Here is a 27113-nt window from a genome sequence, read left to right on the forward strand (position 1 = left end):
TAATACGAGTTTTTAAATGCCTGCTAGTCATACCAACATAAAAGGCAGGACAACTAGAACAGATACCGATGTAAACAACACCTTTGGTGTTGCAGTTTACAAAACAAGGGACACCAATAGTTCTTTCATAGGTGTTAAGATTAATATATGGACCCTCAGAAATGTACCTACACACATTGCACTGGTGGCAACAGTGCATCCCTCTTTTGTCAGAAATGATGGTTGCAAGCTGGTTATCATTAAACTCTAATGCTTTCTTCAAACTGAAATTGTTTTTAGAAACAAAGCACGGTTTATCACCCAGAACTTTGAATAAATCTAAATTACCCCTTATAATTCTCCAATTTTTGATCAAAACTTGTTGAATATGTTGACTGTCAACTGTCATATCCAAAGCACAAACCAAGTTGCTATCAACAGTATTGTTAGTATAAGCCGGATCAAAACTTAAAGTCTCATTAGAAGTATAATCCAACAACGCCTTGTAATTATCTAAGCGTTTACTCATAATCTCCTTACTAGTTTTAATTAAATCAGACCTTGGGTATCCTCTGTCAGCAAACAAATTAATAATAAACTCAAATTCACAAATTAAATCACATTCTTTGGAGGTCATGCGGCTAGCTCTTATGAACTGTCCTCTGGGAATATTTTTGACAATATGCTTAGGATGGTTACTAGTATAATGCAAATAACTATTGGTAAACATTTCTTTGCTATGTATGCCACTGTGAAACCTCATGTCATCAGTATCCCACCAGAGAAGCACATCCAAAAAATTTACTTTCAACCCAACACAACCTAGGGTGAATTTCAAATAACTGGACAACAAATTAATTTCAGAAAGAAAACAGTCAACAGTGCTGAAATCACCTTCAATGATGAAAAACAAATCGTCAACAAAACGGCAAAAGAAGGAGATGTTAAATTTGCTGCGTAAATGGGGCAAAAACTGGTACTCCCACCATGCCATAACCAGATTGGCATAGGCAGGTGCTGCAGGAGACCCCATAGCTACTCCTCTCTTGTTTATAAAAAATATTTTCATAAAGAAAAAAATTATTATCTAAAACAATATCCAAAAAAACCACAAATTGTAGAAATAGCGTTACTGCTGAGCCCATAGTTTTTCTTAGCTAGAAAACACCGAACAGCTTCAACACCCTCATAATGTGGTATACAGGTGTATAGAGATACCACATCGATGGTAAACATAATACACTTTTGAAAATCAAAAACTTCACTTCGAGCATATAAAATACATTTTTTCAAAAAATGCCAAGAATCTCTAACATAAGAGTCTTCTTTGGCCAAATAAGGTCCTAAAATAGCATCAATGACAAGAGAAATACCCTCAGTAACTGAATGGGGTGAAGAAACAATGGGCCTAAGTGGAGGGTTGGTCAAACATTTATGGGTCTTTGGTATTCCAAAGATAACACCTATTCTAGGTTCCTGCACAGTACAAAATTTGTAAACTTCATAACTGATGTCACCAGACATAAGTGCATCATATAAATAAGAATGGATCAAGCGTTGTTTATACAATATCTGATGAAGACTAATAATTTCATATTCTTCAGTGTTACCCAAAATGTCTAACATTTGACGTTTATAAAAATGTTGTTCCATGATAACGATGTTGCCACCTTTGTCGCTCATAAACCTTAGGTCAGCAGTCATCGACCTAAGGTTACGGAGAGCTTTCATTTTGTCATTGTTCAGATTAAAATGAACATTTGATCTACTGTGTAACATCTGTCTAATGTCCTGAATACATAATTCCTCAAACACCTTAATGGTGTGCTGTAACTGAGAAGAAAAACTAGAAGGCTTAATTAAGCTTTTGTTCATAATGGGAATGTCGTTCATTAAATAAAATAAATTTAATTTCCGTGTATACTTCTTGATGTCAACTACGGTTTTACTAAAATTAGCTTTCACACTAGGCACAAAATTTAAACCATACTTAAGAATTTTCAACTCAGTTTCAGAAAAATCATGATTACTTAAATTAATAATACAAAATTGATCATTCACTTGTTCTATGTCTCGTCCCCTGAGGAATTCGAAGCCATAAAAGTTTGGCTTCTCGTGAGGACAGTTTGTTTGCTGCTCTGACCTCTTTTGTTGAAAAAAGCAGAAGCAGAAGATAAAGTACTATTAGAAACAGCTTTGGAATTAACATCAGCTTTCTTCTTGGTGTTAACTACAATGTCATTGCTGGTGTCACCAGAAGAACAACACTCATTTGTTCGTGCATTATCAAAATTCACTGCAACATCAGAATCATGATTAACAGTCGGACAATCACTGTTATCAAAAACAGTAGCAGGTGCAGGAGCAGAAGAAAAGTGTCGATCAACGGCACTATTATTGCTTAAAACAAAATGACCAACTGCACGAGGTTTAGAGACAACATTACTATAAGTCTTCCTGTTGTCAATATCCAAGTTGTATCCTTTATTGTTGTTGCCACGAAAGTTATTGGTATTATAACCTTTGTGAACAAAATTGTCATAAGCTGTTTTATTTTGATAGGCGTTAATATCCCGGCCCAATTTTGATTGCTTCCGCCCTATAATCTCAGCAGAATGCTGCTCCAATTCATCCCATACAGAGTCTAAAAATTCATTAGAAATGTCCTCTGACGTCATGTCTTTTAAACTGGTTTCAACACTAATAATTTCTTCTCTTAAAAAGCTCATTTTAGTAACATTATTGTCAACAAGCAGCTTTAATAAACGCAAACCAGCGTCATTAAAGAAAGTAGTCAGAACGTTAAAAAATGGATCTTCAGCATAAACGCCATTAGGGCATTTAAAAAATCTAAGCCCCTTAGGGACTATACTTAGTTCAATACAATGCGAGAAATAACTGTTCTCCAAATCTAGAGAACGATATCTTTTTAAAAGTCTTACCAGTTGATCTCGTTTTTTGTTCATGTCAACACTGCTCACATTTTTCCGGTAACTCCCCAAACAACTAAAGGGATTATCGGAGCTCTCAAAAAAGTGTTCGACTGAGTTGTAAATCGCACCCTTGTTATTGGAATTACACCGTCCTGTGCGCAGTTTAGTCGAACGTTGTTGCTTGCCAACGTCATCGGCATTCTCCACGTTGATAATAGTGTCCATCTCTTCATACGTCTCTATGGGACTTGAGGCATTCGCCACAGCTCGTCCGTCACGTTGTAAAAGATCTCGTTGATTATCAGCTTCACATTCACTCGCTTTAGTGACCAAAAACCTTAAAGAATTTTGTATGTCAGTCAAAGTGTTCACCAGCAAATTATTGATGTTAACAGTGCTGGTGCTCTCCATAGTTGGTGTAGGGTGAATAGATAGACCAAGCAGAGGATCTTCTGCCACCTCAGCCATGGTACAGTTGCAAATACAAACGAAAACCAAATTAAAAAGCAAATAATAAAACAAATAAGATATCACGGAAAAGGCAACGTAAAAAAGTAAAAACTCAAAAAATAGCGTACTTAGTTTATTGTCCGCTTTCATCCGTAGACTTCATCAGAATAAAACATTCATTAACATTCAAGGTATAAATAACACTGTCAATCAGGTAATAATTAAACAATTAACAAAACTAATCAAAAAAGTTAAAGATACAAGCTCAAATAAAAAAGGAACTAATGTCAACATATTTATTGATAGACAATTCCCTATACTTTAAAAAACATTTAACATTAATAGTATCATTCAAACCGGGGTAGACATCAGAGTTTAATCTGATTTGCCAAAGAGTTTCATGTTGTTCAAGATAATTCTTGAAATCCCCACCCCTCAAGTCAAAATGAACAACTTCCAAAACAGAAAACAAAAACTTATTAAATGTGGAGCATGTTACTGAATGCTTAAATAAAGCATTAGTTTCGTCTTTTTGACGGATGGCATAAAGGTGCTCCCTAATACGAGTTTTTAAATGCCTGTTAGTCATACCAACATAAAAGGCAGGACAACTAGAACAGATACCGATTTAAACACCTTTGGTGTTGCAGTTTACAAAACAAGGGACACCAATAGTTCTTTCATAGGTGTTAAGATTAATATATGGACCCTCAGAAATGTACCTACACACATTGCACTGGTGGCAACAGTGCATCCCTCTTTTGTCAGAAATGATGGTTGCAAGCTGGTTATCATTAAACTCTAAGGCTTTCTTCAAATTGAAATAGTTTTTAGAAACAAAGCACGGTTTATCACCCAGAGCTTTGAATAAATCTAAATTACCCCTCATAATTCTCCAATTTTTGATCAAAACTTATTGAATATGTTGACTGTCAACTGTCATATCCAAAGCACAAACCAAGTTGCTATCAACAGTATTGTTAGTATAAGCCGGATCAAAACTTAAAGTCTCATTAGAAGTAAGATTACGGAGAGCTTTCATTTCGTCATTGTTCAGTTTAAAATGAACATTTGATCTACTGTGTAACATCTGTCTAATGTCCTGAATACATAATTCCTCAAACACCTTAATGGTGTGCTGTAACTGAGGAGAAAAACTAGAAGGCTTAATTAAGCTTTTGTTCATAATGGGAATGTTGTTCATTAAATAAAATAAATTTAATTTCCGTGTATACTTCTTGATGTCAACTACGGTTTTACTAAAATTAGCTTTCACACTAGGCACAAAATTTCCAGAGGACAGTTCATTAGAGCTAGCCGCATGACCTCCAAAGAATGTGATTTAATTTGTGAATTTGAGTTTATTATTAATTTGTCTGCTGACAGAGGATACCCAAGGTCTGATTTAATTAAAACTAGTAAGGAGATTATGAGTAAACGCTTAGATAATTACAAGGCGTTGTTGGATTATACTTCTAATGAGACTTTAAGTTTTGATCCGGCTTATACTAACAATACTGTTGATAGCAACTTGGTTTGTGCTTTGGATATGACAGTTGACAGTCAACATATTCAACAAGTTTTGATCAAAAATTGGAGAATTATAAGGGGTAATTTAGATTTATTCAAAGTTCTGGGTGATAAACCGTGCTTTGTTTCTAAAACAATTTCAGTTTGAAGAAAGCATTAGAGTTTAATGATAACCAGCTTGCAACCATCATTTCTGACAAAAGAGGGATGCACTGTTGCCACCAGTGCAATGTGTGTAGGTACATTTCTGAGGGTCCATATATTAATCTTAACACCTATGAAAGAACTATTGGTGTCCCTTGTTTTGTAAACTGCAACACCAAAGGTGTTGTTTACATCGGTATCTGTTCTAGTTGTCCTGCCTTTTATGTTGGTATGACTAGCAGGCATTTAAAAACTCGTATCAGGGAGCACCTTTATGCCATCCGTCAAAAAGACGAAACTAATGCTTTATTTAAGCATTCAGTAACATGCTCCACATTTAATAAGTTTTTGTTTTCTGTTTTGGAAGTTGTTCATTTTGACTTGAGGGGTGGGGATTTCAAGAATTATCTTGAACAACGTGAAACTCTTTGGCAAATCAGATTAAACTCTGATGTCTACCCTGGTTTGAATGATACTATTAATGTTAAATGTTTTTTAAAGTATAGGGAATTGTCTATCAATAAATATGTTGACATTAGTTCCTTTTTTATTTGAGCTTGTATCTTTAATTTTTTTAATTAGTTTTGTCAATTGTTTAATTATTACTTGATTGACAGTGTTATTTATACCTTGAATGTTACTGAATGTTTTAGTCTGATGAAGTCTACGGATGAAAGCAGACAATGAACTAATGTACGCTATTTTTTGAGTTTTTACTACTTTTTTTACATTGCCTTTTCCGTGGTATCTTATTTGTTTTACAAAATATACTGAACCTATTGATATTGCCAACATCCTGGCAGATAGATTCAGTGCAAACTTCACCTCTCTCTCACTATCAAAAGGGTCCACAACAATACTGGAAAAGTGTAGTGTCCCGGAAATCACAGAAGCACAGGTGAAAACAGCCCTTTCAAAAGCCAAAAACACAGCATCAATGGGGCCAGATGGTGTCCCAGGCTGCATCTTGCACGAATTACTGAACAAACTAACCCCCCACCTAAACATGCTTTTCAACTTCAGCCTCTCCACAGGCTACTTGCCCATAGAATGGCACACAGCAACGGTTATTCTGCTCCACAAAGGAGGGGCCACAACTGACCCTGGTAACTATCGCCTCATAAGCCTGACTAGCCTGGTCTGCAAGGCTATGGAGCACATCATCATGGAACTCATTAACAAAGACATTGGGAACCTCCAAACACTTGACCCAGCCCCGTTCGGCTTTGTTAAGGGCAGATCATGCCTACTTAACCTGGTTGACTTCTTTGAGACAGTCACCAAGGCCATAGATGAGGAAAAGGTGGTTCACACAGCCTACCTTGATCTTGCCAAGGCGTTCAACACCATTCCTCACTCTGGTATTATAGAAAACCTCACCAGCCTGAACATAAACCCCTACATCACAAGATGGGTTGCCAACTGGCTTACAGACAGAACTCACACGGTAAGAATAGCAGGTTCCAGGTCCGACTCTAAACCAGTCACAAGTGGTGTCCCACAAGGCTTGGTTCTGGGACCCCTACTGTTCAGCATATATTTCTCAGAAGTTCAGGCAAACACAGGAGGACTATGGCTAACCAAGTTCGCCAATGACTGCAAACTGGGAGCCATAATTGACACTCCGGCTGACATGGACATCCTTCAAAAAGGCCTTACTGAGACAGACACCTGGTGTCAAAGTCATGGCCTCAAGCTAAATGCCAAAAAATGCATAGTCATCCCATTTGGGAAAAACAAAACATCCACGAATTACCACATAGGCAGCAGCCCCCTTAATGCAGAAGAGGGAATAAGAGATCTAGGGACCCAGGTGATAGTAATCTCTCCTTTGACAATCATATTGCCAAAGTAGTAAGGAAATCCTTTTATGTGGCCCATCTAATTACTAAGGGGTTCGCATCTAGAAATAAAGAGGTTATAGTGCCCCTCTACTCATCACTCATCAGACCCATCATAGAGAATAATGTCCCATGTGGGATGTACCTCACAAGACACTTCCAACAGCTGGAAAGACCACAAAATCACCTCACCAAGAGGATTACTGGCCTCAAACATATGTCCTATGCAGCCCGACTGAAAAAACTCCAGCTGTACTCAGTGGCATATCGCTTACTCAGAGGTGATCTCTGCCTGACTTACAAAGCCATGTCCAACTCAGAATTGATGGATATGCTCCACCTAAAGAAATCCAAGTCACTGCGAGCCACACGCTCTAGTGAGCTAAACCTCGCCACAACAATAAATAGAACATGCTGGAGGGATAGATTCCTGTCACAGAGACTCCCCATGCTTTGGAACAAAATTCCTAACTACATTAGGCAGAGCCCCTCACTAACACTCTTCAAGAGAAGCCTTGACGAGTGGATGGGTAACAGAAAATACACCCCTGGGATCACTTCATTGGCTCTGCTTGACAGAGGCTCAGTTAATTAATCAATGGGGAGGCGAAAGCCGACACACTCTGGCTAAGCTTATAAATGCCCTCGTGCAGATAGCCTAGTACCTACCTATGAACCTATGAACCTATGTGCTGTTAGTAGAGGTAATATTACCAAATGGCAAACCGTGGAAATTAATCAGTATTAGAATAGGATACTGATGCCAGTTAAGCTAGTTTTATTGAATACACTGAATTAGTGTAACTATAAAAATATGGTCGCAATCTGCCATTTACTGTGTGAGTATCCCGCTCATTCACATCATCAGGATGTGCAGCATAGGAAATTACAAAATATGCCAGGTGTAGTAGAAGTCACTACATCTGCAAAATTTAAACATTATTATTTTCTCTTAGCAATGCAAGGAAAATGGTGCATGAGGGTTGGTAACATAATCATACATTCCATACAGATGGATGAGATAGAGATCCTGAAGTTTACTTTAAGTAAGCAGTTTGTTGCATATGATCTTAAAGATTTATTTATTGAAGCAAGAAATCACGCTGTCTGTTAGACTTATTAGAACTGAAGTGAAGAACAGTTGGGGGGATTATTTTTCTTTTGTTTATTTTTAAAATCACTTAAGTAAGAGAGTTGACTGTTTTTGAATAACAGATTATGATAACTGAGATTCATAGACTGTTACTAGGCTAATGACTTGGGGGGACCTTTCTAATCCTAGCCAAGTTTTCCCAAAAGAATAATGATGTCCTGTATCCAAATAGGACATTGACTGCCAGGCATTTATAAGCTACCTCTCTGCATAAGGCACATGGGTGCCAGACCCGGTGTAAATGTTCTATTCTGCATCCACTTGTCTACATTATGCTTAAATTGGGTAATAGACAAACTCATCTTCACATGAATGGGAATCCTGTTCCATAAGAGTGACAGTCTCTGGGACACATATCTGCCTCACCATTATGTCCTGTTTAAGTCACAGACAAAATTCAGGTCCCAAGACCTTGTATTTCTGGTACCGTTTGATTTATGAATATGTAGGAGATTCATATGTGTGGTATTTGTGGATGCCTTGTAAGTCAGGCGTAGATCACCCCTCAGCAATCTATAAGAGACTGAGTAGAGGGATAGGGCTTTAAGGTGCTCTGCATAAGGCAGGTTTGTTATGCCTTGTATTATTTTTGTAAGGAACCTTTGAGGTCGCTCTATTTGCTGCAAATGCATGGTCAGGTACATACCAAAGGGAGCATTGTACTCTATGACTGATCTGATCAGGATGGATTACAGTGGGATAATGACCTCTTTGGACCTAAATGCCATGCCCTTACTTGTAAGTTGCATAACACAAAAGGATTTTCTCACCACTCTGGCCAAGTGGTGATCAAAGGTAAGGCTACTGTCTACATATGTACCCATATCCATGAGCACTGGGTCAGCTGTTAGGGGTGTATTACCAACATGTTAATTAGCTGGGATAGTTGACTCCTTAAAGGGTAGAATTATGCATTTCTTAGTATTGAGTTTAAGACCACGGCTTTGGCACCATTTGTTAGTCAGAGATAAACCTTCTTGAAGAATGCTAGTGTCTGCAGGAGAGCTGATGATAACCCCCAGCTTGCAGTCATCTGCAAACTTTGTCAGCCATAAACCTTCAGCATTTGCTTCCATTTCAGAGAACTAGATGCCAAAAAGGAGCAGGCCCAGTACCGAGCCCTGCGGGAGCTCTGCTAGTGACTGGCATCTTGGTGGAGGTGGCCTGACCTGTTTTGACCTCCTGGTTGCTATCAGTGAGCCAGTTGGCTATCCTTCAGGTGATGAGGGTTTATGAAATAGAGTCAATTCTTTATTTATTCTTTTAGCAGAGTTGCATATTACTGATGAGTAATGAGATATTAGTGATTCTATTAGCTTCTTGATTGATTTTATTTTAAATCCTTTTGGTAGGTTGACCCATAATTTAGCCATACAGCAGGTAAATAGGAGTCACTATGTTGCTTTTTTGCTTTGGGGTTAAACATTTAACCTATATCATATTGTAATGCACCTGTTCAACATTTATATCTCATGCTATTTCATGGTCTATTTTATTCTTACCTTTCTTAGTTTCTGAAACAGTAGGTGTGCAGTTGTGCTAATAAAACATGTTTCATAGATGGAGTTTATCTGGCTAGACATAGACCTAGCATAGATTAGACTGGGTTATTGTGTCACAATGCCTGCAGAGGTTACAATTTTCAGGAATGCAATATAGAAGTGCAATATAGAGTAAACCTGCAGAATAAGTTAGATGAATAAGTTCTAACGTTTTGTAAATGTAAATCAGGTTATGGTGAAAGACTTCCATTTTAATAAACATATTTTAAGTAATTTATATTTTATCTTTTTGATTTTATTATGAATGTGCACTGGTCAAATTTCCAGCACAAAATGTGAGCATGCATGGATATCAGCAACTAAGTTTTAAAAAGATGGTCAGTTGGATTCCTGAAGATGATTTTCATAGCAAAGATAAGACTAAGACCCTTATGTCACTTTGTGCTATTAAGTATCTTTGTGACAATATGCTTCTTAATGTCCAAACCATTAGTACTTTTGCATACTGATAAACAGTACAGGGGACAAGGCCACATTTCTGTATGAAAATTATCATCATAGCATAACAGAAGGCAAATGAACAGGTATTTAAGTTAAAAATAAAGTTTTGTAGATTTTGTAATGTGAGGGAGGTACAGTGTAGTACTGCAGTCAGCAGCAGTCCATAATATTATTTAGGATAGTCAGCAGGAGCCACATTGGCTTAGCAGGTCCTTATGATTTCATATCTGCCTTTGCTGATAGGTAGTGCTGCAGGAAGGGGGCTCACAGTGCCTTCAAGTACTTCCTCAGTGCCAGCTCTCTCTGCATGCTGCAATTATATGTAGCTTGCTTTGTATACCACTGGGTTGTATTCTGTTTTGGAAGGGGCAAGTATCCACAGCAACAGAGTGACATGCAAAGATGCAGCAAAATGCATATTCAATAAATGCATCTGAAGTGATTATGTTATTTAATGCTTCAGAGACAAAGTAAATAAGGTTTAAGGCAACTTCCTTTATATCACAGATTTCCATGGATGGATGGTTATATTTTAATATTAATATTGTGTGAAGCACTACAAATAAATGGCTTATTTGTAACTCTTTATGCAGTGCTGTGTTATATATCGATGATACTTTATGAACCCAACACTAAACCATTTGTAATATTATCGCCTCTATTAAAATGTACAGGTGAACTTTATTCTTTAAACAGTTGGGATACATGAGCTGAAAATATCTGGAAATGGTGCTCCAATCTTTGTCATCCAAGTTTAAATCAGTTCCATGTTTGCAAACTTTCCACTCCATTTTCTACCCATCAATCTTCTCCAAGAGACAACCTGTGGCTCTACAGAGTACACATGTGGAACAACATGCAGTCATTGTTAACCATGTATGACGGATGTGCTTTTGTGCAGTAATCCAACTATGGTTCCACTTCCATTATCACATATCAGTGGCTTATCACTTTCTGTTACCCCATGTTGTACTAAGTTAATACAATCCACAGGGAGGATAATTTTTGAATGTGCTCAATAATAAATCACAGCTCTACCAAAGCCTGAATTTATTTTCCTTCGTCTGGCCCATGCTTATCTTTCCTCTGTTTCCCAACTATGATTACAGCTATCTCACCAAAAGAGTTTTTTTATGTTATCAATATTCTAAATCATGAATTCTTAAAATTTTAACTAATGCTTTCTATTCCAACAAAATGCAAATTATAGTATATATGCTTCTTTTCAATAGGAGAGGGGCTAGATAATTTCTGGAAGGTACTTGCAGAAGGAAAAAATTGTACAGTAGAAATACCACCTGAAAGATTTAATACTGAATTATGGTATGATTCAGATGACCAGAAGGCAGGAAAAATCCGTACATCTTATGCAGCTCTCATAGACAAGTAAGTAAATATGGTTTACTTCTGACCCATGTACGTATGTGTTATTTTTATTTGGTTTAATTATAAATTTAGATTGTTATATTCAATTTCATATCAAAGTAAAACTAAATAATGTTCTTCATTTTTGTGCAACCTTCCTTAAAAAGAGGATGCTTACTTGTATTTTTGTAGCTAGTTAATCATCTGTAAAATCATATTTATAAAAACTGCATGCTATATAAAACTGCTTAACGTAACAATATGGCACCTTGAAAACAGATTTCTAGTGAGAATCTGCCTTGTATTCTAATGTATACCTGAACTGCACAGTTCTGTTTTAGCTATATTATCATAACTATAAAGTATGCAAAACTATTTAATTAAAACAGATATGACAGCTGAAATGATATCCATGTCATATTAATAATCACTCAAAATAATTCCAGATTTGTTTCTCTTTAGCTTCAATGAGTTTGATCACAAGCTGTTTGATATCTCCGATGCAGAAGCTGAACATTTGGATCCACAACATAAACTCCTCCTTGAATGTACTTATCGTGCTTTGGAAGATGCCGGAACACCAGTAGAAAACATTAGTGGAACAAAAACTGGAGTTTTCATTGGTAAGAACATACACGTTTTGTATGAAAGGCGACATTAATAACACTGTTGTTGCAACCTAAACCTCTGAGGAGGGAAGGACCCGTGATTTGTAAATAATGCAGGCCCTGGCTTCTCTACTCTTCATTCACACTACACTCCTAAACTTATACTTTGTAGGTCTGATGAAAACCTCTTGAATATCTACAAATCCAAAAAATCTTTTGGGAAACTTCTCTACAGCCACTCTGTGGCTAACACATGGAACAAACTTCCTTTGTGGATCAAAACTATTCCTAACACAAACTTCTTCAAAAAAGCTTTAAAAGACAACCTGCTTAACTCCAGATCCTGCTCCTGCCACAACCCCACATACCACCCCGCTCTACGTCAGACCTCTGCTACCACACTTACATTTGTAATTATGTCTTACAACACTCATAGAAGACAGTAGCCTATATAGTAAACTTACTCAACCACGTAACAGTTTTAACATTTGATCTACCAATGTTAATTTATATGTTTATATCTTGCACTACAGTTTCTATGTCCAAGCTGGTTCCTAACTCTAAACCGTGGCTTATATTTACAAACTTCTTCTTTTAACTGTTGTCATATTTTATCCTGTACATACCTTTCTTTTTTGAGAGTCTGTAAATAACTAATTTACATGTTAGATGTCACTTTTATTCTGATTGTAACTCTTTATACATGTACTGAGCTTTTCTCCACGGGCCTCTGCAGAAAAAGGGCTTTTGCACAGTCAGACTAACCTGGTTGAGAAATGTCAAAATAAATAAAATAAAATTTGTATGGTTGCTTGTATTTTGTAGTTTACGACATACATGTATGTTGTTGCTGAGTATCTGCTGTGCATGATCATTCAACAATTTGTAGATTGTACAAGAACCACATAAGGGCTACAGGCTTGGACATGCTGAGCATTGAATTATGCTGTACCTTTACTTTTTCAAATGTATTTGGTAAAGTAAAATAAAGAAACTAACATAAAATATAACAAAGTACTTGCTCAGGGTCAAACCAGGCACTATATTCAGATAAAACGTATTGTCCAAAACCAATGGATGTTAGAAATTTGAGTCTGTTCAGAACAGTCCGTACATCGAACAAACACAATAAAGCAGGCTGTACAATGCTTGCAGGAAAGTAAGCAAAAACACAAACGTATCTTCTGAAGTAGGATAAATATTCCAAGCTGCTAATCCAAAAAGTTACTTTCAGGCTAATAACAGGTTGCTGGATGTCTCTTCAGACCAAATAAAACCTTCAAATCAGAAACTTGAAATCATTCAGCATAATAAAAGCAACAAATCTTTTCTTAACATATGTTCAGTAAGCGCTTTCGCCAAGCGGCTTTTTCAAACCATTAGAAACACAGCTATACTAAAGAATACCCTTATATAGTTTAAACATAATTGGTTAATAAAGATGTTAAGCAACCGATTAACTACATAAAGGAACATACTGTATAGTTGAATGCATTAAAAAACATCAAAATTACAACAAACTGTTTGATTATCAAACTTTAATGCAAACGTAAGTAAAATTACTTTAAAAATAATAAATAATAATAATAAAATAAAATAATAAATTCATCTATAATTAATTCTTCGATTTTTAAGTGCTGGTTTTAATGGGATCCTGTCATTAAGGCCAGGGTAAATATGTGCTTGTAACCTAATAATCCAACTAGTTTCTACTTGTTCGGTGTGATTTCTAAGGTCTCCACCTCTAATACCAGGTACATTAACATGCACAACTAAAAATCTAAAGTTATGTGTTTCATCGTTCTCTAATACATGTTTTGAAAGTGCATTAATGTTAGACTTGATACGAATTTGATAGAAATGCTCCCTTATTCTATCCTTTAACCTCCTGTCGGTTTTACCGACGTAAAGCAGTACAGGAAATACATGTAGCAATATAAACTACGTGTTCTGTGTCACAGTTTGCATTAATATTAAATGTAAATACTCAGGATGTAACAGGGCGAATGAACATATTTATGGCAGAAACATAGGTGCAAAAATTGCACTTCTTACATGGTTGTGTACCTGTATATATGGCACTTCTAGAATGATTTTCTAGACCAGGAAAGCATAACAATCTGTGCAAATTCTTTTTATTTTTAAAGAGAAACTTCGGTTGGTCACCCACTATACCCTTAATGACTGGATCCACTGTCAAAATATTCCAGTCTTTATAAAAAAATCTCCTTGGTTTGCTGTAAATCTTGTGTATAAAACAATGATATTTTCTGTTGTTCACCTTTACTTGGAGGTATATCTGTCCTAACAACCTTATAAACTTCATTCCCTTGTTCAGAAATAATGGGACATGCCCTACCTGCTCTGAGCGTACTGAAAGCCATCATCGATTTCTTTTGTTCTCTACTTCCTGTCTGCCAACCTCTCATATAAATCACCCAACTCTATTTCATAATTAGTCTGTGCAGGATTCAACCTTGACGCACGGATTGCTTGTCCCTTTATAATGTTAGTAAAAATATGACAGGGATGCATACTATCCCTGTGTAATAAAGTGTTTTTATAACGTGATCTTCTATGTATGCCCGTATTAAGTTTACCATTGCTCAAACGTTGGATAGATACATCCAGAAAAGCAATATGATCTATAGAGGCTGTCATGGTAAACTTTAAGAAATAAGATAATGAATTAACCTGCTGCAAAAAATTATCTAATTCCACTACACTCCCTGTCCAAAGAAAAAATAAATCATCAACAAAACGCCTATAAAAATAGACATATTTCCTATAAAAATCAAGCTGAAAAAGTTTCTGTTCTTTCCATGACACCATCACAAGGTTGGCGTAACTACTGGCACAAGATGTGCCCATAGCCATGCCATCCTTCTGTAAAAATAAATCCTGATTAAATAAAAAAACATTATTTTCCAAGACTACTTCCAGCAACAGGCAAATAAAGTCTATTCTGTCGGGTAGCATATCCGTGTGCTTAATCAGATATTGTTGTATACTCTCCAAACCCAATCCATTAGGAATATTAGTGAAAAGAGACTTAACGTCCATAGTCATCAATAAAAAGGAGTAGTTATCAGGTAACATACTCGTCCCTTCATACAAGTCCAATAAAAATTGTTTGGAGTCTCTGAGGACATACAAGTTGGAGTCCACTACTGGTCTCAAAGTTTTTTCAATTAAAATAGATAGGAGCTCTGTAACCCATCCTCTACCTGCTACTATTGGTCTCATCAGAGGGTTTATTGGATCCTTATGGATCTTAGGTAAACCCTGTATAGTTGGGATAGTTGGATTCTCCACAAATAAAAAATCATAAAGTTCAGTGATGACTATGCCAGTTTTAAGCAAGTCATCAAGAGTGTTATAATCTCTTTCAATATGTGTCTGAACATCTGAAAAAGTGATAGGACTATAAAACGTAATATCTCCCAACATTTCTTCCATGCATCGGTCATAAATGACTTTATCTAGCACTACAACTGGGCCACCCTTGCCTGCTGTTCTGATCAAAATATTCTTATCATTCCTCAAATTGTTCAGAGCCCTTTTTTGTCTAAATGTCAAATTACTTTTTCTACAAGTCTTAGTGGGTCCATCTGCTAAAGAATAGATGTCTCCTTCAACAATTTTACTGAATGCATCCAATAACAGGTGTAAGTTAGGAACAAAAACACTTGGTTTCCTATACTGTGCCTTCAGTGTTCCAGTGGCAGCATTATTAAATAACATTTTTAACTGTAAATGACGTACAAACAATTTAACATCTAAAATGGTCTCTGCCACATTACTTTTCATAGAGGGTATAAATGATAAACCCTTGTTCAAAACCTCAAGTTCATATTTGTCTAGTGGTCTGTGTGAAAGATTCCACACTAGGTCATTCTTTCCCACATTTTCTTCAACGTGGGTTCCTTCATTTTTCTTACTACTAAGGCCTTCCTTTTCTGCCTCCCTCTGCTCATAGAGCGAATTCTCCCCCTGTTGAATGTATTGGGGGTTGGGAAAGGACTAAGGGCTTCCATTGAGTTACCACTATTAGATGTTATTAGTGTTTTTCTACGAACCACTAAATCACTTCCTGACAAAGCATCATTGTTTAATGAATTCAAGTTATTACTACTAATGGTGACTACAGGTTCCTCAATACTCGTTTCATTATTAGAAACAACTTTGCCAACATTTACACTAGTATTAGGTTCTAAAGAAACATCACCCATCAAAGAATTGCTGACTACGTTGTTTACTTCAATGGTGTTGTCACCGTTGGTAGAAGCATTAACATTGGGAGCGGTGATATTGGGAGGAACATTCCTACCATTCTTAATTACTTTGTTGTTGTTACTGTTTGACACATGTAAAACATTCTGGTTACTATGTACAATATTTTGTCTATTGAAATCATTAATATTGTTCCTAGACCAAGTAAAGACCTGGCCATGTGAGAAATCATAAGTGTCCCTCGATAACTTATGTTTTTTCTGCTCCAAAAGTCTTTTCTCATACAAGCAGATGCTGTCAACTAAGCGATCAAGTAGCGGCTCAACAACACTGTCTTTAAATTTACCATATAAGTCATTCTGCTTTTTCTTTATAAGTTCTTGTAAAGAAAGTTCTTCAGGCATAAAGAATTCATTAAGCAAAGTCATGTAACTTATGCTCACCTCGAGAACTTTTTTTACAAGAACTTATAAAGAAAAAGCAGAATGACTTATATGGTAAATTTAAAGACAGTGTTGTTGAGCCGCTACTTGATCGCTTAGTTGACAGCATCTGCTTGTACGAGAAAAGACTTTTGGAGCAGAAAAAACATAAGTTATCGAGGGACACTTAATGATTTCTCACATGGCCAGGTCTTTACTTGGCCTAGGAACAATAATGATGATTTCAATAGAAAAAATATTGTACATAGTAACCAGAATGTTTTACATGTGTCAAACAATAACAACAACAAAGTAATTAAGAATCGTAGGAATGTTCCTCCCAATATCACCGCTCCCAATGTTAATGCTTCTACCAACGGTGACAACACTGTTGAAGGAAACAACGTAGTCAGCAATTTTTTGGTGGGTGATGTTTCTTTAGAACCTAATACTAGTGTAAATTTTGGCAAAGTTGTTTCTAATAATGAAACGAGTATTGAGGAACCTGTAGTCACCATTAGTAGTAATAACTTGAATTCATTAAACAATGATGCTTTGTCAGGAAGTGATTTAGTGATTCGTAGAAAAACACTAATAACGTTTAATAGTGGTAACTCAATGGAAGCCCCTAGTCCTTTCCCAATCCCCAATACATTCAACAGGGGGAGAATTCGCTCTATGAGCAGAGGGAGGCAGAGAAGGAAGGCCTTAGCAGGGGAAATAAATGAACCCACGTTGAAGAAAATGTGGGAAAGAATGACCCAGTGTGAAATCTTTCACACAGACCACTAGACAAATATGAACTTGAGGTTTTGAACAAGGGTTTATCATTTATACCCTCTATGAAAAGTAATGCGGCAGATACCATTTTAGATGTTAAATTGTTTGTATGTAATTTACAGTTAAAAATGTTATTTAATAATGCTGCCACTGGAACACTGAAGGCACATTATAGGAAACCAAGTGTTTTTGTTCCTAACTTACACCCGTTATTGAATGCATTCAGTGAAATTGTTGAAAGAGACATCTATTCTTTAGCAGATGGACCCACTAAGACTTGTAGAAAAAGTAATTTGACATTTAGACAAAAAAGGGCTCTGAACAATTTGAGGAATGATAACAATATTTCGATCAGAACAGCAGACAAGGGTGGCCCAGTTGTAGTGCTAGATAAAGTCGTTTATGACCGATGCATGGAAGAAATGTTGGGAGCTATTAAGTTTTATAGTCCTATCACTTTTTCAGATGTTTAGACACAATAAGAGATTATAACACCCTTGATGACTTGCTTAAAACTGGCATAGTCACCACTGAACTTCATGATTTTTTATTTATGGAGAATCCAACTATCCCGACTATACAGGGTTTACCTAAGATCCACAAGGATCCAATAAACCCTCCAATGAGACCAATAGTAGCAGGTAGAGGATGGGTTATGGAGCCCCTATCTATTTTAATTGAAAAAACTTTGAGACCGGTAGTGGACTCCAACTTATATGTCCTCAGAGACTCCAAACAATTTTTATTGGACTCGTATGAAGGGACAAGTATGTTACCTGATAACTACCCCTTTATTTAGTGACTATGGACGTTAAGTCTCTTTTCACTAATATTCCTAATGGATTAGGTTTGGAGAGTATACAACAATATCTGATTAAGCACACGGATATGCTACCCAACAGAATAGACTTTATTTGCCTGTTGCTGGAAGTAGTCTTGGAAAATAATGTTTTTTTATTTAATCAGGATTTATTTTTACAGAAGAATGGCATGGCATCTTGTGCCAATAGCTACGCCAACCTTGTGATGGCGTCATGGGAAGAACAGAAACTTTTTCAGCTTGATTTTTATAGGAAATATGTCTATTTTTATAGGCATTTTGTTGATGATTTAATTTTTCTTTGGACAGGGAATGTAGTGGAGTTAGATATTTTTTTGCAGCAGGTTAATTCATTATCTTATTTCTTAAAGTTTTCCATGACAGCCTCTATAGATCATATTGCTTTTCTGGATGTATCTATCCAACGTTTGAATAATGGTAAACTTAATACGGGCGTACATAGAAAATTGTGTTATAAAAACACTTTATTACACAGGGATAGTATGCATCCCTGTCATATTTTTACTAACATTATAAAGGGACAAGCAATCCGTGCATCAAGGTTGAATCTTGCACAGACTAATTATGAAATAGAGTTGGTGATTTATATGAGTGGTTGGCAGACAGGAAGTACAGAACAAAAGAAATCGATGATGGCTTTCAGTACGCTCAGAGCAGGTAGGGCATGTCCCATTATTTCTGAACAAGGGAATGAAGTTTATAAGGTTGTTAGGACAGATATACCTCCAAGTAAAGGTGAACAACAGAAAATATCATTGTTTTATACACAAGATTTACAGCAAACCAAGGAGATTTTTTTATAAAGACTGGAATATTTTGACAGTGGATCCAGTCATTAAGGGTATAGTGGGTGACCAACCGAAGTTTCTCTTTAAAAATAAACAGAATTTGCACAGATTGTTATGCTTTCCTGGTCTAGAAAATCATTCTAGAAGTGCCATATATACAGGTACACAACCATGTAAGAAGTGCAATTTTTGCACCTATGTTTCTGCCATAAATATGTTCATTCGCCCTGTTACATCCTGAGTATTTACATTTAATATTAATGCAAACTGCGACACAGAACACGTAGTTTATATTGCTACATGTATTTCCTGTACTGCTTTCTACGTCGGTAAAACCGACAGGAGGTTAAAGGATAGAATAAGGGAGCATTTCTATCAAATTCGTATCAAGTCTAACATTAATGCACTTTCAAAACATGTATTAGAGAACGATGAAACACATAACTTTAGATTTTTAGTTGTGCATGTTAATGTACCTGGTATTAGAGGTGGAGACCTTAGAAATCACACCGAACAAGTAGAAACTAGTTGGATTATTAGGTTACAAGCACATATTTACCCTGGCCTTAATGACAGGATCCCATTAAAACCAGCACTTAAAAATCGAAGAATTAATTATAGATGAATTTATTATTTTATTTTATTATTATTATTTATTATTTTTAAAGTAATTTTGCTTAAGTTTGCATTAAAGTTTGATAATCAAACAGGTTATTGTAATTTTGATGTTTTTTAATGCATTCAGCTATACAGTATGTTCCTTTATGTAGTTAATTGGTTGCTTAACATCTTTATTAACCAATTATGTTTAAACTATGTAAGGATATTCTTTAGTATAGCTGTGTTTCTAATGGTTTGAAAAAGCCGCTTGGCGAAAGCACTTACCGAACATATGTTAATAAAAGATTTGTTGCTTTTATTATACTGAATGATTTCAAGTTTCTGATTTGAAGGTTTTATTTGGTCTGAAGAGACATCCAGCAACCTGTTATTAGCCTGAAAGTAACTTTTTGGATTAGCAGCTTGGAATATTTATTCTACTTCAGAAGATACGTTTGTGTTTTTGCTTGCGTTCCTGCAAGCATTGTATAGCCTGCTTTATTGTGTTTGTTCGATGTCCGGACTGTTCTGAACAGACTCGAACTTCTAACATCCATTGGTTTTGGACAATATGTTTTATCTGAATATAGTGCCTGGTTTGACCCTGAGCAAGTACTTTGTTATATTTTATGTTGATTTGTTTGGTCATATTGCTCAGGCTCCTTTATTTGCTTGTGGCATTATTATTTATCTGGTGCAAAATAAAGAAACTGCTTGCACTGACTTGCATGTCCCCAGAGTAACAGTAAAATTGAAAAAGAAATTTCAGACTGCACCATCAAAATAATAAGGTACTTTATTAATTGTGTCGCACTTTCATTTTATTATTTATTTTTTATTTGACATGTAAAATAATGGCAGTGTAAAATAAATGAGACTTCATTAGAACAATTAAAATTAAGCAAATGCACTATTTAAATAGCAAAGTCTTTTCTCTAATGATTAATCATCCAGTAACAGAACTACTCACAGTTATTTTGTAACAACTTATGTTACAGAACTGCCTTTCCAAACTATAAAATATTGCCATTAAGATGCTGTTAAATACCCCTCAGTTGTAAAATACTTTTAATACTAATACATCTATTCAGACCAGGAGGTTAATCAGCATTTAACCTCACCTGCCAATCAAATTCGCATTTTTCAAGCAAACTGTTGACATCACCACCACATATACATAATCAAGTTAATCTACAATGAGGAATAAAAGCTTTCTTGATAACAACTCAAAAAATGCTTAAAAAAAGCATTATTTTTATTCTACATCTGAACAGAATGCACATGCTGCATGATTTTGGATTGTTTCAAAACATTATATTATATGCATACATGCACATATATACATATATGTGGAAATTAATGTTTTGTACAGATTTTTGTTTCTTGTTTTTTGTTCATGCTTTTTGTTTCATACATATATATGATATTTTTCATATATTTTATATATATATATATATATATATATATATATATAAACATTTTAAATACAGACAATTCAAGAATATGTATAAATAATCAGGGCTTTTAATCCTACAGATGTTATAGTGACATAATGATTAGTTGTTTATGTTGATCTGGCCAATGAGGATGGAGAAATGGCTTTTTAAACGTGCACAGGAATCTGATGACAGATTCTGATAAAGTTTCTAATTTTGGAAATGAAAGCGCTCAATCTGTAGTGTGAATAAACTGCTTTTCTGTCTGGTGTGTGAATAAATGGTGTTTTGGAATACTATCTGGAAGTGTTTTGTGAACAACTGTATTGGAAATAGCATTACGGGATCATTATGGGTATCCTTTATTGGCCCCGTGGTGCAGTTGACTGAAAGTAGTTTTCAGTTATTGTGATTTAATTAACTCATGTATAATATTAAAGAAAATAGATCTGTACACATGCTTATTGCTTTATGTGCTGTGCATTCAGGCAAAGTCTGAAATATGAAAAAATCAAAGATGAGCAGATGGATAAAGTGAAGAGAAACACCAAAAGTCCAAAGTAATAACCAAGAACTCTTCACAAAGCAAAGCAGTTTTATTCAACAAGAAAGCTTTCAGGCATGTAGTCCTTCTTCAGTGTTTAAAATCATTTAAAACAATCTTCCATTTAAATATTTATTTAAAATGAAGCACATGACACAGCCCATCCTATCACATAGGAACACTAATTAAAATATTAATTCTATATTAAAAATAAGTACATCATGAGTCTTACAAATAGAATTCATAAAAATTAAAATTAATAAAGAATAAAATAAAAGAGGCAGAAAACAGATCATAAAGTAACTTCCAATACATACAATAAAAATCATGTAATCATCTATTGTTTCAATTTTAAGATCGGTTTTAAAGTTACTTGTTTATTTAGACCTGGATATACATCAGCTTGCATGCAAATAACATACATTCAAATTAATATTTATATCTACTTATATATAGAGATTTTATATATATTATTAGGTTTTTAGATATTATATAACTCTAAATATAAATTGATGTGGCATGCCTTGCTCCTGTGCATGTTTTGCTAAAGAGTTAGCCTCTACACCCCTACGTATGTCAGACTTATGCTCTATTATCCTGTCCCATAGTCTCCTAGTTGATTTGCCTACATAGAATCCTGAGCATAAGGCGCAGGTCACCAAGTGCACCACAAAGGGGGTATTGTATGTAGCTGTACAGTTAAAAATAAAATCTCCTCTTACTAACAGGATGCACAAACTCATTTGAATGGCAAATATTCAAACAGCAGGAACAATTAATTATAACATGGCACAGTTCCTTTAGTCCTAAGATCAACATGACCTTGTTTATTCAAGGAAAAGTCCTTGTAACATAACTGTTGCTTTAAACTGTCACAATTCCTATATGTAAATAGGGGTTTATCAGATAGCCATTTCTCATAGCCAGGTATAGCCTTTAGCATATCCCAATTCTCTTTAATAATTCTCTCAATGGGTTCACTAGCTCTGCTATAAGTCATTAAATACCTCAGTGGTTGCACATCTACATTATGTGCATATGTATCATTGGTGTTAACCTGATCTGAAAAGAAGGGTTTTGCCTGCCCTTCCCTTAACATCATCACATCTTTTTAACTACATTCAGTTCATTAGCACCATAACCTCTTGTTAAAAAATCATTAGTCATTTCATCCATCTGTCTAACACATAGGTCAGTTCTCGTGTTAATTCTGCTAGCTCGTAAGTACTGACTTTTAGTAACACCTTTAAATGTATGCCGCTTATGCATACTAGTCTTATGAAGATATTTATTTGTGTGTATATCCTTTTTGTACATGCAGGTATCCAGACCATTCTCAGTCAAAAAAACCTGTACATCCAAAAAATGTATCCCAGTGTCAGACACGTTCATTTCAAATTTCAAGAAGTCAGTGGTTTGATCTAAGTATGTAAGAAAATCGTTCAAGTCATTTCGATTTCCTCCCCAAATTAAAAAAAAATGTCATCGACAAAATGTTTATAGTAGAGTATTTTAGGGGCATACTTATTATTCTCTCCGTATATACTCAATTCCTCCCACTTACTCAGAGTCAAGTTAGCATATGTATTTGCCACAGCAGTTCCCATTGCTGTCCTTGATGTTTGATGGTATTGCTTATTAAAAACAAATATATTATTTTCTAACACAAATTCCAAGAGTTCACAAAGTGTTGTGACCTCCCTCACAGTATGATAACCATACTCCATTAGAATTTCCCTAATTCGATCAATACCATAAGTATTAGGAATTATGGTAAATAATGATTTAATATCTAGTGTAGCAAGTAAAAACTCTGTAGTCAAATTCCTGTCCTACCAATCATGTAATTTAATCAAAAAGTCACCTGTATCTTTAATATAACTTGGTACAAACTTTAAATAGGTTTTTAGTACATCCTGCGGGTAAACTGATAAGGGTTCTGTTATCCATCCCTTTCCAAAGACGATAGGGCTCATTGGCGGATTATGGGGAGATTTATGCACCTTCTTAAACCATATAATACTGGAATAGTTGGACATGCCACAGTAAGATAGTTAAAGGACAACTACGGGAAACTGCCTATAAATTCTGTTCCTTACGGTTATTTCTCTCCCTTACTAGTCATCCAGTTGCGGTAAAATATAATTTGGTATCCCTATATATATATTTTCGACTGTTTTTGATCTTACCGGTGATCGTTTACCGGTACTGCAGTCCATTTTAAATTGTAAGTTGCTCTCGCGCCTGTAGTTTTCCACGACAAATCGCCCATCACAAAGCAAGTACTTTTCTTGTTTTTTTCTTTCACACGCCCACTGTTCAGTATTTTCGCCCAGTACACACCCACTTGCTAAATATTCATGACCTTGGCGTCACTCGCGCCCATCTAAGTGCATAAAACAAGCGTGAAAATCAGGCAGGAACTTCTTGCTTATCAATTTGTTCCTGCACGTCTTTGTTTCTGCATCGGATCATTTTGCTGCTTCGGGCTTTACAGTTACGAGCTGCTACAGGCTTTACAGAAAAGCGCTGCCGCTTTATTCAAATAAATCTGTGAGAACTTGTGGATTGTCCTGCCTTCTCTTACCTCGTGAGTACTCCCTAGATTATTGCAATGTGAAATTATTGTGCTGTGGGTTTTGCAGTTAACTAATGTGCTGTTGGCATTTTGGTTCTTGATTTGCTGCTAAAACTTTACATCTAAGCTTGTGCTCGTATAATGCTGTGCAAGGTGCATTTTGACAGCGGTTAATGCTACCGATAACTTACTCATGCTACAACAGATTAAGAGTTTATTTATTTATGTTTTCATGTTCTTTAGTTTGTTTTCTGAGCGATCAGTGTGTGGAAATGGTAATACTACATGCAGCTGTAGAAATGAGATTCATGGCAGGGTCCAGCACCTGACTGACAAGAATACTGCCGTACATCTGTTTAATTGTTAGCTAAATTACACTTCCTATGGTGATTTTGCAAGTACTTTTCTCACAGAAGACTATTTAGACATTGTTATTGTTTGCATTTACATTAATTGTTTTTTTTTTAGCATTTCACAATGCTTGCTTATTTTAAAACATCTGCAATTAAGCACCATACTGTAATGTTTATATTCTATTAAATAGCATACTTTGATGGTAGTTATATAGTGATGCTTAATCTTAAGCATGCAAATAGAGTTGTAGTTCAAGCTATTAGTTATATGAATTATGACCAGCTGCATCTACAGTTGGAACAACTATATCAATTATATTTATTCTGGCTTCCGTGCTAGAAACAATACTAAAACACTTATACAAAGGGCTTTAATGACCCCCTTATGGTTATATGTCTATTCATCAGTTGTATCATTACCAGGTCTGGTGATGTTATAAGTAAATTGGAATAGTTCATCATAGAGTTTATTGTAAAGAATTTTGAAAAAGAAAGTTATAAGTTTATTGTCATACTTGACTACAGATGGTGAAACTGGAGGGATGATCGATGTAGTTTCTATATTAGTTAAAATGGAGTCAGGAATATGATGTTCTCTTGTTATGTAGTTAGCCATATTTGCCAAAAGATTTTTTATTTATTCGGTATTTTCTCCTCCAAAATATGTGTCTAACATTAACAATCTTAAACATGCTAATAAACCTGAACTTCACACATATTTGCTTTGAAATGTTAGCTTAACTGAATTATTTGCATATTATCATTCATTGATAAGTAATGCCTTGCTGTTGATATCTTGGTATTATAGTGAGTGTGTGCGTCTTTAAGGTTGGTAATCATCAGGTAAAGCCATCTCTTTGGGTCATGATATGGCAACTTCAGACCTGATTTTAAGCAGGGTGATGCAGGTGGCACAGCCCTCAGTGCAGTCATATAGGAGGTTTAAGTAGGGGATGCCGGAGATATAGCCCCCAGCATAGACTTTTAGTGGGTTTACGCAGGGTATGCAGGAGACAAGAGAAGTATAGGGGGTTTTAAGAGGGAGATGAGGAAGACAAAGCTACAAGCTGAGACTTCTGTGGTTTATGCCCCCACAAGAAATTTTGATTCTATATTTTATTGTGCCTTTTGGTGCATTTCTGGTATTTTTAATATGTGGAATTCAATACTGCTTTTTAAATTTGGTATTCAAGGCTGTGCTATTCTGCTAAGTATCCATTACCAGATTTGCTCTCTGACTTGCAGTCAGAAATACAAGTTCTTTGTTCTTGCATGAAAAAATAAGGTAATGTCTTAGAAACACATATCATTTTTTTAAATGACAGACAAAAAAGTTCTTCTGCGTGTCTTTTGGTGGCATCCCAGTTTTTTCTTGACCATGACGTAGCCAGGCATACACTTTTTAAAAATAATTTATCTATTTTCTAAATTGATATGTCCTGGGATTTGTTGTTATATGGTTTATCTGCAATAGTTCATAGTTAGTTTTTTTTTTTGGCTGAATGGCATTTTAAATTTAGTTGATTGTATTTAATTTATTTATTATAATACCAGAAAGATATACTCCCCAGAAAACCTCATTCACTGTCTGGGGTTGTGGGTAGTTAAATTTGGTGATGACTTTCATAGCTTTCATATATTCTTAGGCCATTTAGTGTCATGACAATTTACACTTTGACACTGCCTTCCCTCAGACTGCATCTCCTTACTATAGGGCAACCATACCAGTCCCTCCCAGAGTAAATGTTTGAATATCCACCCAGTCATTTAGGTTATGCCTGAAAAAAGATAGCAAGCTGGGTTGATTACTATCTACAGGTGGTTTATTCCAGATGATTTGGAAGCTGCTCGCCCATCTACCATATTTTCATAATCTCTAGGTAAAACTTGATGGCATTGGTTAGAGTATTTTTGGAGCCCTAGACATGCAGTTATACAGGAGGTCCAAGACAATCAGGTCTTTTATGGCACGATTAAACCAGTATGCTCTCTCAAATACCTAGAAGACACTGAATAGAGATATATAGATTCCAACCTCTCTTGGTAGCTCAGGGACTGTAGGCCTGTGGTCTTTACAGTTAAGAAACGTTCGGATTTTTCGAGTTGTTTGCAAAATTCAGTGAGATACATCTCACAGGCAGCATTCTACTTAATAACAACAATGATCAATGCTGACTATAAAGGAATGACTGCCTCTTTAGATCTTAAAAGTATTCCTTTTGCAATTAGGTGTATTAAAAAGTATTTCCTGACAAATATTGTCACATGATGGTCAAAAGAGAAGGAGTTATCAATCCAAATGTATAGGTCATAACTACAGTTTAATTATGAAGGTATGGGTTGTTTTTATAGCATGATGAGGTCAGAGGCTGTCTGTTAAACATAAACATATCACACTTTTTTACATGTAGTTTGAATCCAGTTTTACACTACCTGAACTTTACCAGGGCGATTTCATGCTGTAGGGTTCGAGTGGCAGAGGGTGCATTAACAATATAAACTCAGTTTGGAGTCATCTGCAAACTTTGATAG

The 27113-nt window shown here is 35.6% G+C and overlaps 1 protein-coding gene across 1 annotated transcript in view; it reads left to right on the forward strand.

Annotated features, from left to right (window-relative positions):
- Positions 1-4683: 4683 nt before the first annotated feature.
- The window catches only part of LOC122797326 (highly reducing polyketide synthase 40-like), a 267568-nt gene continuing 245138 nt past the window's right edge, over positions 4684-27113 (forward strand). The window contains exons 1-3 of the mRNA XM_044066142.1: positions 4684-4972; positions 11266-11419; positions 11861-12021. Of these exons, the coding sequence (XP_043922077.1) occupies positions 4684-4972; positions 11266-11419; positions 11861-12021 (604 nt within the window). The remainder of the gene's footprint in view (positions 4973-11265; positions 11420-11860; positions 12022-27113) is intronic.

Source organism: Protopterus annectens, chromosome 3.part0 (genome assembly GCF_019279795.1).
Source record: "Protopterus annectens isolate FY-2018-M chromosome 3.part0, PAN1.0, whole genome shotgun sequence".
Taxonomy (NCBI): domain Eukaryota; kingdom Metazoa; phylum Chordata; order Ceratodontiformes; family Protopteridae; genus Protopterus; species Protopterus annectens.